General features: G+C 35.8%; 1 protein-coding gene across 2 annotated transcripts in view; it reads right to left on the bottom strand.

The window, feature by feature from the left end:
- The window catches only part of LOC127846574 (integrator complex subunit 12-like), a 28,208-nt gene that overhangs the window by 3,536 nt on the left and 9,475 nt on the right, over window positions 1-15,197 (bottom strand). The window contains exons 1-8 of one of the 2 annotated variants that reach the window (XM_052378000.1): window positions 12,329-12,431; window positions 10,841-10,892; window positions 9,595-9,696; window positions 6,756-6,908; window positions 5,366-5,601; window positions 4,748-4,814; window positions 2,752-2,844; window positions 16-144 (exon numbers count right to left, since the gene is read on the bottom strand). In XM_052378000.1, coding sequence (XP_052233960.1) covers window positions 16-144; window positions 2,752-2,844; window positions 4,748-4,814; window positions 5,366-5,601; window positions 6,756-6,908 — 678 coding nt within the window. In that variant the 5' untranslated portion in view covers window positions 9,595-9,696; window positions 10,841-10,892; window positions 12,329-12,431. Of the gene's footprint in view, window positions 1-15; window positions 145-2,751; window positions 2,845-4,747; window positions 4,815-5,365; window positions 5,602-6,755; window positions 6,909-9,594; window positions 9,697-10,840; window positions 10,893-12,328; window positions 12,474-15,197 lie in introns of those variants that run through there. The other variant, XM_052377989.1, reaches the window with a different exon arrangement.

Here is a 15,197-nt window from a genome sequence, read left to right as displayed (position 1 = left end):
AAAAGGCTTGAATACCAGTTTAGTTTCTCGTCTGCTGAATGCAAACAGGTTACTGGGCTCAGTCTTGGAAGGTTTGATCGCCTGCTTCTCCTGTTTTTCTACTGGGGCAGCGGATGGCGTCTTTGTCTTTACTGGCTTGCCCACCTTCAGACATAACAGTAGACAATTGCAAGATTTATATTGACTATGACATTCACTAATACTCTTTTAAGCTTGTAACAATATGCTGGTTTTTTTTTTTCGAAAAAAAAACAAACTAAATTAAAGCGAAAATGACGTTATTAAAACGTGTGTGAAAGCTTTGGCCAAGCCAACTTACATTATTATAACAATAAATCCATGCCTTATTAGAGGCCAAATATCATGGTTTAAAGGCATGCCAAAAGTAGAATTAGAAAGACTATGTCAGAAGTAGAGTAAGGAAGTTTGTCAGAAGTACAATTTGGAGGCTAATGTAAAGAGTATAATAAGAAGCCTAAAACATAATTAGAATAAGAAAGCTTATGTAAACAGCAGAATTATGAAAGTTTAGGTCAGAAGTAGAATAAGTAAGCCTTGAAGTAGAATTAGCAAGCTTATGTTAGAAGAATAAGAAAGCTTGTTAGAAGTAAAATTAGAAAGCTTAGGCAAGAAGTAGAATTAGCAAGCTTATGTTGATGAATTAGAAAGCTTAGGCAAGAAGTAGATTTAGCAAGCTTATGTTAAAAAAATTAGAAAGCTTGTCAGAAGTAGAATAAAAAAGCTTATTCTTGGAGTGAAACTAGAAATCTTATGACAGAGGAAGAATTAACAAGGGACAAAATTGTCACAAAACCAGGTTTTCATTGTGAAAAAAAAATCTGATAAAGGGAGAAAACTCAAACTGAACTTTTGAAATGAACAAACAAAATTAACCCCTTTGTAAGTTTGTTTTTAAAAAAAATATATTTTTAGTCCTGGCGACCTTGACATTGGAGATATTGACGTGATTCTTTCGTGCGACACACCGTCCCATGATGGTGAACAAATGTGCCAAATGATTTAAAAATCTCACAATGAATGACATAGTTATGGCCAGGACAAGCTCATTTATGGCCATTTTTGACCTTTGAACTCAAAGTGTGACCTTGACCTTGGAGATATCGACGTAATTATTTCGCGCGACACACCGTCAAATGATGGTGAACAAATGTGCCAAATGATGTTAAAATCTGACAATGCACGACATAGTTATGGCCCGGACAAGCTTGTTCCGCCCGCCCGCCAGCCCGCCCGCATTCGCCAATCAAATAACCAGTTTTTTCCTTCGGAAAACCTGGTTAAAAATGAGAACTTTGTAAGTAGAGGTTTGTTGTAGCCTTTGGCAGACTGGTAATTTGATGGTGAAAAAAAAAAAAAAAAAAATTACCTTTGACCTTGAAGGATGACCTTGACCTTTCACCACTCAAAATGTGCAGCTCCATGAGATGCACATGAATTTATTTTTTTTGACCTTTGACCATGAAGGATGACCTTGACCTTTCACCACTAAAAATGTGCAGCTTCATAAGATACACATGCATGGCAAATATCAAGTTGCTATCTTCAATATTGCAAAAGTTATGAGCAACGTTAAAGTTTTCGGACGGACACACGGACGGACGGACGGTCAAAATTTGTGTGCGTATGTAAAGGCGTTGTCCATATACACATGCATACCAAATATGAAGGTTATATCTCAAGGGACATAGAAGTTATGAGCATTTTTCGAAACCTAAACGCAGATTTTGAAACCTAAACGCAGACCCCTACTTCAAGGTCAAGGTCACAGGGGTCAAAATTGTTGTGCGTATGGAAAGGCCTTGTCCATATACACATGCATACCAAATATGAAGGTTATATCTCAAGGGACATTTATGGCCATTTTTGACCTTTGAACTCAAAGTGTGACCTTGACCTTGGAGATATCGACGTAATTATTTCGCGCGACACACCGTCCAATGATGGTGAACAAATGTGCCAAATGATTTTAAAATCTGACAATGAACGACATAGTTATGGCTCAGACAAGCTCATTTATGGCCATTTTTGACCTTTGAACTCAAAGTGTGACCTTGACCTTGGAGATATTGACGTAATTATTTCGTGCGACACACCGTCCCATGATGGTGAACAAATGTGCCATATGATTTTAAAATCTGACAATGAACGACATAGTTATGGATCGGACAAGCTCATTTATGGCCATTTTTGACCTTTGAACTCAAAGTGTGACCTTGACCTTGGAGATATCGAAGTAATTATTTCGCGCGACACACAGTCCAATGATGGTGAACAAATGTGCCAAATGATTTTAAAATCTGACAATGAACGACATAGTTATGGCCCGGACAAGCTTGTTCCGCCAGCCCGCCAGCCAGCCCGCCAGCCAGCCAGCCAGCCAGCCCGCCCGCATTCGCCAATCTAATAACCAGTTTTTTCCTTCGGAAAACCTGGTTAAAAAGCTTTTCTCTTTTGCAGTTCTTTATACTGTTTAAGCCAAGCACTTAGAAAAGGCTTAATTCATGTGCGTAAAATGTCAAAAATTAGCCTAATCACGAACAACACTTTCTGCCTAAACTGTTGAGAAGAGATTTCCTTACAAAAATAATGCAATGAAATTCGAAAGTGTCGTCCCTTATTAGTCTGTGCGCACATGCATTTAGCCAAGCTTTACCAGAGCGTGCCTCATTTACTTTCCTTACATTTTCCTTTCTCAAACAATACAATAAATATGACTAGATCTGTAGTTACCATTTTCTTCATAGTTTTCTCACATCGGGAGCAGTACCAGACGAAGCGTGGATCATTCACATCTTGCTCCACCACTGGAGGCTTGTGGCATTCCTGTGAACAGAACAATATGGGCAGTGCTTTGTGAAAAAGAGGTTTAATGCATGTGCGTACAGGGTCATCCCAGAGAAGCCTGTGCAGACGACACAGGCTAATCAGGGACGGCACTTTCCGCTTTCATGATATTTTTCATTTCATGAAAATCTCTTCTTAGCAAAAATCAAGTTAAGGTGGAAAGTATGGTCCCTGATTAGCCTGTGCAGACTGCACAGGCTGATTTGGGAAATGCTTTACGCACAAGCTTAAAACCACCTTTTCACAGAGCGCAGCTCATATACATGTATTTGGAAGTTTAGGAGGTCCTTCTATTCTTGATGCTATATTTTGTGAAGAGTCAGAGTTTATCCCATCATCAGACGTGCATTGTCGAAATAAACCACTGTGGAATAATTTTTCCTCTATTTCGGCAGTGCTGAAATATAGCTGTAACGCGCAGCGGAGAATGGTCATATTACTTGGAATCAACTATAAAGTAATCATTTTTAGTAAAATCGAATCAGATTCAACAAAACAAACAATTTGATACCAAGATGTAATATATTTTTAACACATAATGCAACTCAAAAAGCAAGAAAACATTATTTACGAATATTAAGTGCGCGTACTCGTGACGCCATTATTAACACGTCATATGACACAATGCATGTTCTTTCACGCTAAAGCTGCAGTTGTTTAGCGTTTTTTTTTCCCATTTTTTCTTATGATAAACAGAAAAACAGGTTAGTTACTGATCTTTTTGTAATGTATTAGGCTCGGCACGATTAAAATAATGAAACAATGTTTGCTTAAAATAACTTTGGGATTTTCCGTGTAGTTCGATTTCCCTATTCTAATATTAAAGAAATAATTTACGACTAAGAAAATTGATGGGATAAATTGAATACTAGGTCGGTGCCGAATAAAGCAGTTTATTTTGCTCGGCAAGAAAATATGAACCACTCGCCAAAGCTCATGGTTAAGATTTTCTAAGCCTTGCAAAATAAACTTTGCTTTATTCGGCACCGACCTAGTATTCTCTATGTGTCCAAGACCTCCATACTTTGCGAGAAGACTCTTGAAATTTATAGCTGCAATATTCAATTCATATCGTGTTTCTTTAAAGATATTATATTTGGTGTGATATTGTGCTGGGGGGGACTGGAAAACAAAGGAGAAACGCCACCAGTCTGGTATGGTGACCACCAACCAAACTTGGAAATTGAACCCGGTTTGTATGTAAATCAACCAATGCACAGACAGCTGACAAATAAGCACCACTGCATGAATATACAGCTCCCCTGCACTGTAAGAAGCATTCTTTCAAGGTAATTTGTGAGTGGCTCTGAGGTATGTGAAGTGGTCATATGAAAAAAAAACACGTGAGCATTGGCTTTCAATTGCTGTTGATTTGCTGTTTTGTAAAAAAATATAATAACTGATCATCACAAAAAAAGATATATTTCATGACTTCAGGAATTAAGAAATCAATGAGGCAAGTCAAAAAGGACTTCATATTTTTAATTTACAGAATTTGAGGTAGATTATTTTTTCTTGATTTGTTCACAGATTTTGGTATACATGTATTTTGAAGCATTCCATCCTATGTCTTGACAGATTTGGGCTAACAATAAGGATAAAACAATTTTTACATAGTAATTATAGTCACCTGCAATTTGGAAAATTGCCAAGTCATCAAACTCTTTATATCACGTCCAATTTTTTAACTACTACTACCAAATGGATTTACAACTGTTGCCTATAGTATGATATCTGATTATCTGTAATGATGATTACGTATACATGAAAGTTTTCACTTCATTATGAAGTTATAACCTAATTCTGACATGATGATAAAGACTATTAAATTGACAACGCACATGTTACATAAGGTATGTTACATTTAAGGCTAGGTTCTCACCTGATGATAAAGACTATGGCATTCCTGGCACTCAACCAACTGGTTTCTAGAGGTGACGTCAAACTGCCTGAAATGTTCAGGAGCAACATCTTGGAACATGAAATAACTTTTTCATTTCTTACATGCATTCAACTTAAAATGCTTTTTAAACCAATGAATGGTTATGTGTCCCTACTTGCAAAATGTTGACTACCTTTTACCAAATTTGAAGGGACTGCAGCTGGTGGACTTTTTCCTTCTTTTTTTGTCATATGTTTTCAAGTTGAAAAACCTGTTTTGTTGGTATCTATTAAACACATGCCTCTTGAAAATGTAACACCCCCAACATTTTAAAAAGTTTAAAAACCAGTAGTATTATCAACAAAACTAGACTGTATGTATCATTATTAATTTGCTTAAATTTTTACAACATATTTTGACGCATTTGTAGTCCCTTTAAAAGTTACATTTAATTAAAAACCTATTTTACTACATTCAAGTTTCCTTATTAACTGATGAGCAGCAAACAGCATATAACCTGAACAGACTGCGAGTTACTGGCAGGCTGTTCTGGTTTTATGCTGTTTCCACATAGCCATTTTCACTTTGCTTCTGAGTGGGAAAGGGTTAAACACTTACTTGCACACAACACATGATATGCCCAGACCGATAGCGAAGTCATCTGCATCCATGCTCTTATCAAGTTCTTGCTCTGACGACTCGTCTTCTTCCTTCTTCTCTGCCTTCTTATCCTCCTTTTCTTTCTGTTTTTGCCTCTCTTTTTCCTGCTCTTTCTCAAGTTCAGCTTTCCTAGCTTTTTCCTTTTCCTTCTCTTTTTCTTTCTCCCGCTCCTTACGTTCTCTTCTCTCCTTTTCCTTTTTGCCAAAATGAAAAAAGAAACAACATTTTCAACAAGAAAAATATTACAATAAACAAGGGCTGTTTGTAAAACATGCATGCCCCCCATATGGGCTGTCAGTTGTAGTGGCAGCCATTGTGTGAATACATTTTTGTCACTGTGACCTTGACCTTTGACCTAGTGACCTGAAAGTCAATAGGGGTCATCTGCCAGTCATGATCAATGTACCTATTAAGTTTCATGATCCTAGGCCTAATTATTCTTGAGTTATCATCAGGAAACCATTTTACTGTTTCTAGTCACTGTGACCTTGACCTTTGACCTAGTGACCTGAAAATTAATAGGGGTTATCTGCCAGTCATGATCAATGTACCTATGAAGTTTCATGATCCTAGGCTTAAGCATTCTTGAGTTATCATCCGGAAACCATTTTACTATTTCGAGTCACTGTGACCTTGACCTTTGACCTAGTGACCTGTCATAGGGGTCATCTGCCAGTCATGATCAATGTACCTATGAAGTTTCATGATCCTAGGCGTAAGCATTCTTGAGTTATCATCCGGAAACCATTTTACTGCTTCGAGTCACTGTGACCTTGACCTTTGACCTAGTGACCTGAAAATCAATAGGGGTCATCTGCCAGTCATGATTAATGTTCCTATGAAGTTTCATGGTCCTAGGTGTAAGCATTCTTGAGTTATCATCCGGAAACCATTTTACTATTTTGAGTCACTGTGACCTTGACCTTTGACCTAGTGACCTGAAAATCAATAGGGGTCATCTGCTAGTGATGATCAATGTACCTATGAAGTTTCATGATCCTAGGCCTAAGCATTCTTGAGTTATCATCCGGAAACCATTTTACTATTTGAGTCACTGTGACCTTTGACCTAGTGACCTGAAAATCAATAGGGGTCATCTGCCAGTCATGATCAATGTACCTATGAAGTATCATTATCCTAGGCCTAAGCGTATTTGAGTTATCATCCGGAAACCATCGGTTGGATTGACAGACGGACGGACCGATGGATGGACGGACGGACCGACATGTGCAAACCAATATAGCCCTTCTTCTTCGAAGGGGGGCATAAAAACTATATTGTCTCATAATCATAAGTATATAAATATTGCAAAACTTATTTCATTTTGATTTAAACAGGCGAGCCCCACCTTGTCCCTCTCCTTGGCATCCTTCCTGGCCTTTTCCCTGTCACGGTCATGTGAATCCTTGTCAGAATTCCTCTCCTTTGTCTCGCTGTGAGAGTCTTCCAACCGCGACTTTTTGGCGGGAATCTCTGGCGAAGACTCTGAACCATCCTTCATCTGGAATGTATCGAGAGATATTTGGCAAATTATTTCCGAATTGCATAATGACTAAAATAAAAGTTTGGACTTGATCTTTGGTCTCTAAGTGTGAGTGTTATTTTTAAGAGAGGGACATGGTGTACAGACAATACGCCATCTCCAGATGGTGAATATTTGTAGACTGTAATTTAAAAAAAATGCAGTCCATGATTACAAAAATACAAACTGGACAAGCGAAATGTCCTCATGACAAAAGAGACATTTTACCATTTAAATGTGACCTTAACCTTTGAGTTTAGCAAGGTGACAAGCCTTACATGTAAAACATTAACTGCATATTGGCCGACATTTAAGTATATGTCCAACCAAGCTTCATTCAGCTGCAATTTGACCTTTGACCTCTTAGAGTGACCATGATAATTAAGATAGGGAGACGGTTGTTACAAGCAACATGCCTTCTCTTCATGGTGAGCATTTGTAGTATTAAAATTGCATAATAAAATATCAAGTAACAAGTTGAACAAGCTGCAGACTATTATATGCACACATGCACACACTTATACAGATATGCTCAACATTATAATGTTGCAGCTATATCTAGCGTATGAGCTTGACAAAACTCCATTCACAATTGTGACAATTTATAAAAAAATTACTTTGACTTCTGATTTTAACCTTGAGCACAATGAAATAGCTTGCTTTTAGTTCCAGACAATCCAGCTCATCATCTCATCACTTCTACCTTGGGGAAAAAACTTATGCTATGGACAAAGTGCCATAGTAATGTGCCAAGGACTGATTCCTTTATTTCACCTTAAACTGTGGCCTTAATCTCGGATCAAGGGACATTATTCTTGGGTACTACACTCAATTTCATCATGTGTATGGCTAACGCCAAGTCATTTCACCATTAACCACTTAGATATGTATTTTAACGCATTTGTAATACCTTAGAAAGTTTTATTTAAAGCGGGTATATACGATCTTGTCAAATATTTATTGATTAATATAAAATGTGTAAAAAACTTATTATACATATATTGCAATATAAACTAAAATAAAAGTTAAGAAGAACATGTGTCGAAAAATGCTAAATAAGCCAGATATTTAATTCTGAAATCGAAAAAGGCTGTACAGCCGAATTCACCAGCATGTATATCATGCATGTACGATGTGAATCTAAATTTAGTTTAACGGTTCATTTGAAATTCCTGCAGCGATATCGATTCATACGACACATGAACACTTACTAAAAAGACGAATGCATCGGTTATTGTAGGAAAATAATTACGAATTATCTTCGTCACAATCGGCTCGGGGCGCTAATTTGTATTTGCTGTATTTTATAAAATTCGCCTTAAATGTATCATTTTTCTTGCATATTGTGTGTTATTATAACATATTTGGATCAATATTTTACAATTCAGCACATATAAAAATCGTATATACCCGCTTTAATTATGGACCTTTTTTACTAGATTCAAGTTTTTAAGGTTTCATCTCCAATCCATAGAAACTGATGAGCAGCAAACAGCATAACACCTGAACAGACTGCGAGTTACTCTCAGGCTGGTCTGGTTTCATGCTGTTTGCACATAGCCATTATCACTTTGCTTTCTATCGGGAAAGGGTAAAATAAATCCACTCCTGCTGTACATATATATGCTGAGGAGAAAGTACAAGATGAATGTCTGATAGTGGAGTTTTGATCTTGAATTGTGACCTTGACCGTGGACCTTGGGGCCTGGATCTTGCATGTAACACTTTATTTTACCACGCTGAAAATTTCTTTGCATTAAAATATCAAAAACTTGGTGGCAATAGTTACCCTGCTTGCAAAAAACTAAGGACATGTTTCATTAATTATACCTTTGCCATTCAATTGTGACCTTGAATCTACAGATCTGGTTGTTGCTATGGCAACTCCATCTCATCATGCTTATCACTTTCAGGAAGTAATCAACAAGCCATCCATGCTACCTATCAGTGCTAGTTATTCTCTGCAAAATATTTATCAACAATCCAACACCTAACTCTTATTCCTTAAATCTGTATGTTACTAAAACCGGCATAAAAAGACCTGGAAATACAGGCGAAACATCAATGTAAAATCTCTAACAATTAATTTGTTATATTAACATTTGTGTCATAAGGCCACAGGTATCAAGAGGCACTAAAATTGGTGAGTTGATTATACTGTAATTACTCAAAGTTATTGGACACCCCTGTTTTTAGCCAAAATAATTATTTTTCATGGCTCTAAACTTTTCGAGATACATGTTCATCTCAATAATTTATTAATCTAAATTTTTGTTTGGACAGTATATTTTACAATGCTACCTAGCCCTGTTTCAATTATCTAGTGATATTTTACGATCAGAAGTTTAACAAACAGATAAAGGGCAAAACAAGTGGCAAAATTAAAGTGAAACATATAAAAGTAATTTATTTCACACATCCTGGTATTTTACATGCAGATGCTTTTATTTACTCTATACGCATGCAAACTCGTATCTCATCGTCAACACAATATTTTTAGAGTGTCTCTAAATTTTCAAACACCTGTAATTTTTATCGCTAAGTTTTCATACACCTATATTTGTTTAATATTTTTTTATCAAAATGTTTGGACACCCAAAAACATAAAATGTTAAGAGTCCGAAAACTTTAAGTTATTACTTAAATTACATAAGCATAGTGTTACCTTGTCACTATGTCTCTTTTCAGCCTCCTTTTTCTTGCTACTATCCTCATCTTTGCTGTGCTTTGGCAAGGACTTTTCTGACGTCTTCTCACTCTCTCCTGACTGCAGCAGAAAAATATGTCTCAACAAAATCTGGATCCCCAGAAATGAATACTATTTGGGTTAAGCTTTACACACTATTAGTACTTACCTTCTTAATAAAATGATTTTATGATTTTTTAAAAACAGAATTTCACCAAGTGTGAATCCTCTACACAAATAAAATTATGTTAACATTTATCAATATTCACTCAACCCCCAAGGTATAACAAAAGTTACAAACACTACACCAGATGAATAACATGCAGGAAAAACTGAAGAAAAAAAACATACAACTCCGAAGCATTAATGGTATTAAATGAAATATCATTATTTTACTTTATATAAACACTAAATGTTTAAAAATTGACATCATACTCATCTAAGCAAAATATCACAGAACATTTATGAAGCAGGCATCAAACTAAATAATACCTCAGCATTTAACAGTTTTTAAACATTCAAACATTACCTAATTGAAGACAAAAATATCATCAAGACATGCCTAAAGAATCACAATTTGTCAGAATTGGTATAAGTGCATTTCATACATGCGGTTTCAGACTCTACCAATATATCATATTTAAATGCTGTTGCAGAAACTGTAAAATATTCACGGAACATGATGTTCATACACTTTTAATCATTCAAGTACATTCTCAGCCGAAGTGCCTTCACTTAAAAAGGCACATGACTAAATCATTAAAGGGCACCCATTTGGTTACTGACACTACGTAGCAGTCAAAGTGTTTGAAATGTTTGTCATTTATTTCAAATAAGCTTATTCTTATAATGATCACTTCAAATAGAAATGCTTGTAATTGCTTTGAAGATAAGCTTTGACCTTTAGCATGCTTTTTGCCAATAATCTGAAATCATCCCCTTCATGCACTGACAATGTCTGGAGCTTCTACACAACACACAAGCTTACAGCTAATGATTCCGGAAGATACATTTTTAATCAGGCCAAAATTACATCGGCCTGAGTATTGTGAAAGTAAAAATGGTAACCAATTTTCATAAAGATTGGGGCAGTGCTCTGTGAAAATGGGGTTTAATGCATGTGCGTAGTCATCCCATATTAGCCTGCACAGGTTAATAAAAGACAACACTTGCCGCTTGAATGATATTTTTTGTTTAAAGAAAGTCTCTTCTTAGCAAAACTCACGTTAAGGGGGAAAGTGTCGTCCCAGATCTGTTCAGACTGCAAAATTGTTTTGCTGAATTAACAAAATTAAACATATTAAATGTTATCAGAATTAATTTGTTGTGTAACATATAACTTGACATATAACTTCATTAATAGCTAATGCTGATCTCTTAATATAAAACAGAACACAACAGTTTATATGACTTAAGCATACAGAGCTCATGGTCATAAACGTACATATACATTACAATTAAACCATGCATTTGAAGTTTATTCAAAACATACCTCATACCTAATCAAGAAAGCAACATAAATATGACACTTTCCCTTATTTTAAAGCATTGTAAACTTAATAAGTTTTCTGTAAATTCAATAAACATATTTGGTTGGGTTATATAATACTTGGAAAATAATTTATTGCTTACATCAGCATTAAAAGGAAATTAAAGATAAAAATGATATTCACCCTTGATGTCATTTAGATTGCATAACACAATGACATATTTGAATTTACCTCTGAAAATGTTGTCGTGTTTTCCCATTTTTATTGATAATTTGTGAGACAACAAACCCAATTAAGGAGCAATGTTCCTATGCTTTTTATTTTTAACAATATAAAGTGATGATGATATTTCAAATACCAGTTTTAGTACCTTATATAATATTCTTGAGCTAAATGATGCGAAACTGACATTTCAGTTAGTGATATACTGGTCTTGTATTCTATTTTGGAGTAGCCAGATAAATTAATCATCGTTCACAGATTTAGGGGATAGCCATACATCTGTAAACCAAATTTGTTTGAAAATAGCTTGTACTTTCTATGACTAATGGTTTGACTTATTTTTGCGTCCAACTTTCAATCTCTGTAAAAGCGCAACATGTTTGAGAATACAATAAACTTACATGTAAAAAATGAATGCATAAACAACAACAACAAACAAGATGTGTTTGTGAAACACTATGTCACCATATATTTGACCTTTGACCATGAAGGATGACCTTGACCTTTCACCGCTCAAAATGTGCAGCTCCATAAGATACACATGCATGCAAAATATCAAGTTGCTATCTTCAATATTGCAAAAGTGTACATTAAATGAGCGATTTTGACCCATATATTTGGCCTTTGACCATGAAGGATGATCTTAACCTTGGCCTTTATCCACTTAAAATGTGCAGCTCCATAAGATACACATGCATTCCAAATATGTAGTTGCTATCTTCAATATTGCAAAAGTTATGGCAAATGTTAAAAGTTGGCGCAAACAAACAAAGCAACAAACCAACAGACAGGGCAAAAACAATATGTCCCCCACTATAGTGGTGGGGGACATAAAAACCCACAAACTTACCAACCCTATCTGCCATCCAGTGGGTCTGGTTATACCAAACAAACAATATATATAGGATGGCAGGGTAGCTGAATTTTTTTGTCAGAAAGAGCAATGTTCTTAACACAGAATTAAAGACTGAACACAAAATAATAGTATTATCAAATTTTACCTTCAATTTTAGGCCTTTTCTTTGAGCTATAGCATCATCAAGCATTTGTTTGAGCAGCGCTCCAGAGTCCTTGCTCTTGGAATGTAAGAGCTTTAGCGCCTTGACAAACAGCGGATCCAACTCTTGTGTGGCCATCATTGGGTTTCTATACAGAAAAAAGTTTGTATTTTTACCTGAATATTTTTCTTTCATTTAAACTTTATTTCAACTAGTGATGACAACAAACATTTCAGCAATGCGTTTCAGCTTTTGGTATAACGAAATTAACTTCTTGTTTATTAATAAGAAGGATGTTCTCAGGAATTGTCAGTATTAAAATATTGCCACAGATCTGCTCTCCCCCATAAATAATGGACACATGATAAGATAAGAAACAATTAAGAGCTGTCGGAGGACAGTGGGCTCAAACTGTTTTCTGTTTTATCAGAGTTTCTAGCACTTTTTTTTCTAAACCAAATTGTCTGTTTAGTAGATTAATTCATTTTAGCTATCTAGCTATTTAGTATGTTTTTTATTTGAACATTAACCTAGAAGACACATAAATCTTTACTGTTTGCCTTGACTCGAAGGGCACCATATGCAAACACAAATTATGATTTCATACATGTACAATGTATAACGAAAGCATAAAAAAGCTTGACGTATTCTTGAGATTTTCAAACGATATCATTTTCATATATATTTAGTAACAGTCATCTTGATTTTATTCACACTCCCTGAATTTAAGGAATCTATGTTTCAAGTTTGATTACAAAAGCGCAATAGCTTTTCAAGTTTTTAAGTGCAAACAATTCTTAAATATCTATTACCGTATCACTGACCTTGACCCCAGAAATCCCATATATGTCATCCCAGGCAGGACCAGGATAGAAGGTATTTATATATGTTGTTTAAATAGAAAAGCTCAATTTGACAATAAGATAAAACACATTTATTAATATCAAGTAATTTGATAAAGGTAATTGTTCAGAGATTAGCAACATGACCATGTATATAAGAAAATTTGTGTTAAATCATATTAATTAATAAAAATATTATTTTATGGGACTTTTCACAGATTTTGGCATGTATTAAAGTTTGTCATTTAATGCTTTATATTGATAAATGTAAACATTTGATCTAAAAAGCACCAGTAAAAAACAAGAATAAAATTAAAGAAAGAACAAGTGATGTGTTTGTCGGAAACACAATGCCCCCTATTGCCCCGCTTTGAGGCCATATATCTGACTTTTGACCTTGAAGGATGACCTTGACCTTAACCTTTCACCACTCAAAATGATCAGCTCCATGAGATACACATGCATCCCAAATATCAAGTTGCTATCTTCAATATTGCAAAAGTTATCGCAAAACTTTAACCAAGGTTAAAGTTTAGGGACAGAATGACAAAGTGACAGAATGACAGACAGACAGGCCAAAAACAATATGCCCTCATTCATTCAATCCGGGTCATAAAAACAAGAGTGTTTATCAGAAACACAATGCCCTTATTGCGTCGCTTTGAAGCCATATATATTTGACCTTTGACCTTTAAGGATGACCTTGACCTTTCATCACTCAAAACGTGCAGCTCCATGAGATACACATGCATGCCAAATATCAAGCTGCTATCTTTAATACTGTAAACATATAGAAATTCATCAGTATGAAATTTCGTGGTTTAATAAAAAACAACTTATTCGTTGAAACGTAATTTCGTGGAATTAAAATAAACAAGAGATGTGTTTGTCAGAAACACAATGCCCCCTATTGCGCCGCTTTGAAGCCATAAATTCAACCTTTGACCTTGAAGGATGACCTTGACCTTGACTTTTCACCACTCAAAACGTGCAACTCCATGAGATAAACATACATGCCAAATATCAAGTTGCTATCTTCAATATTAAACAAGGGCTGTTTGTAAAACATGCATGCCCCCCATATGGGCTCTACGTTGTAGTGACAGCAATTGTGTGAATATGTTTTTGTCACTGTGACCTTGACCTTTGACCTAGTGACATGAAAATCAATAGGGGTCATCTGTGAGTCCTGATCAATCTACCTATCAAGTTTCATGATCCTAGGCATAAGCGTTCTTCAGTTATCATCCGGAAACCATTTTACTATTTCGGGTAACCGTGACCTTGACCTTTGACCTAGAGACCTGAAAATCAATAGGGGTCATCTGCGAGTCATGATCAATGTACCTATGAAGTTTCATGATCCTAGGCATAAGCGTTCATGAGTTATCATCTGGAAACCATTTTACTATTTCGGGTCACCATGACCTTGACCTTTGACCTAGTGACCTGAAAATCAATAGGGGTCATCTGCGAGTCATCATCAATATACCTATGAAGTTTCATGATCGTAGCCATAAGCGTTCTTGAGTTATCATCCGGAAACCATTTTATTATTTCGGGTCACTGTGAACTTGACCTTTGATATAGTGACCTGAAAATCAATAGGGGTCAACTGCGAGTCATGATCAATCTACCTATCAAGTTTCATGATCCTAGGCATAAGCGTCATTGAGTCATCATCCGGAAACCATTTTACTATTTCGGGTCACCATGACCTTGACCTTTGACCTTGTGACCTGAAAATCTATAGGGGTCATCTGTGAGTCATTATCAATCTACCTATCAAGTTTCATGATTCTAGGCATAAGCGTTCTTGAGTCATCATCCGGAAACCATTTTACTATTTCGAGTCACCTTGACCTTGACCTTTGACCTAGTGACCTGAAAATCAATAGGGGTCATCTGTGAGTCATTATCAATCTACCTATGAAGTTTCATGATTCTAGGCATAAGCGTTTTTGAGTTATCATCCGGAAACCATTTTACTATTTTCGGGTCACCATGACCTTGACCTTTGACCTAGTGCA

This window comes from Dreissena polymorpha, chromosome 1, assembly GCF_020536995.1.
Source record: "Dreissena polymorpha isolate Duluth1 chromosome 1, UMN_Dpol_1.0, whole genome shotgun sequence".
Lineage (NCBI taxonomy): Eukaryota > Metazoa > Mollusca > Bivalvia > Myida > Dreissenidae > Dreissena > Dreissena polymorpha.
Note: the sequence above shows the minus strand (reverse complement) of the source record. Positions and strands in the feature narration are given on the sequence as shown.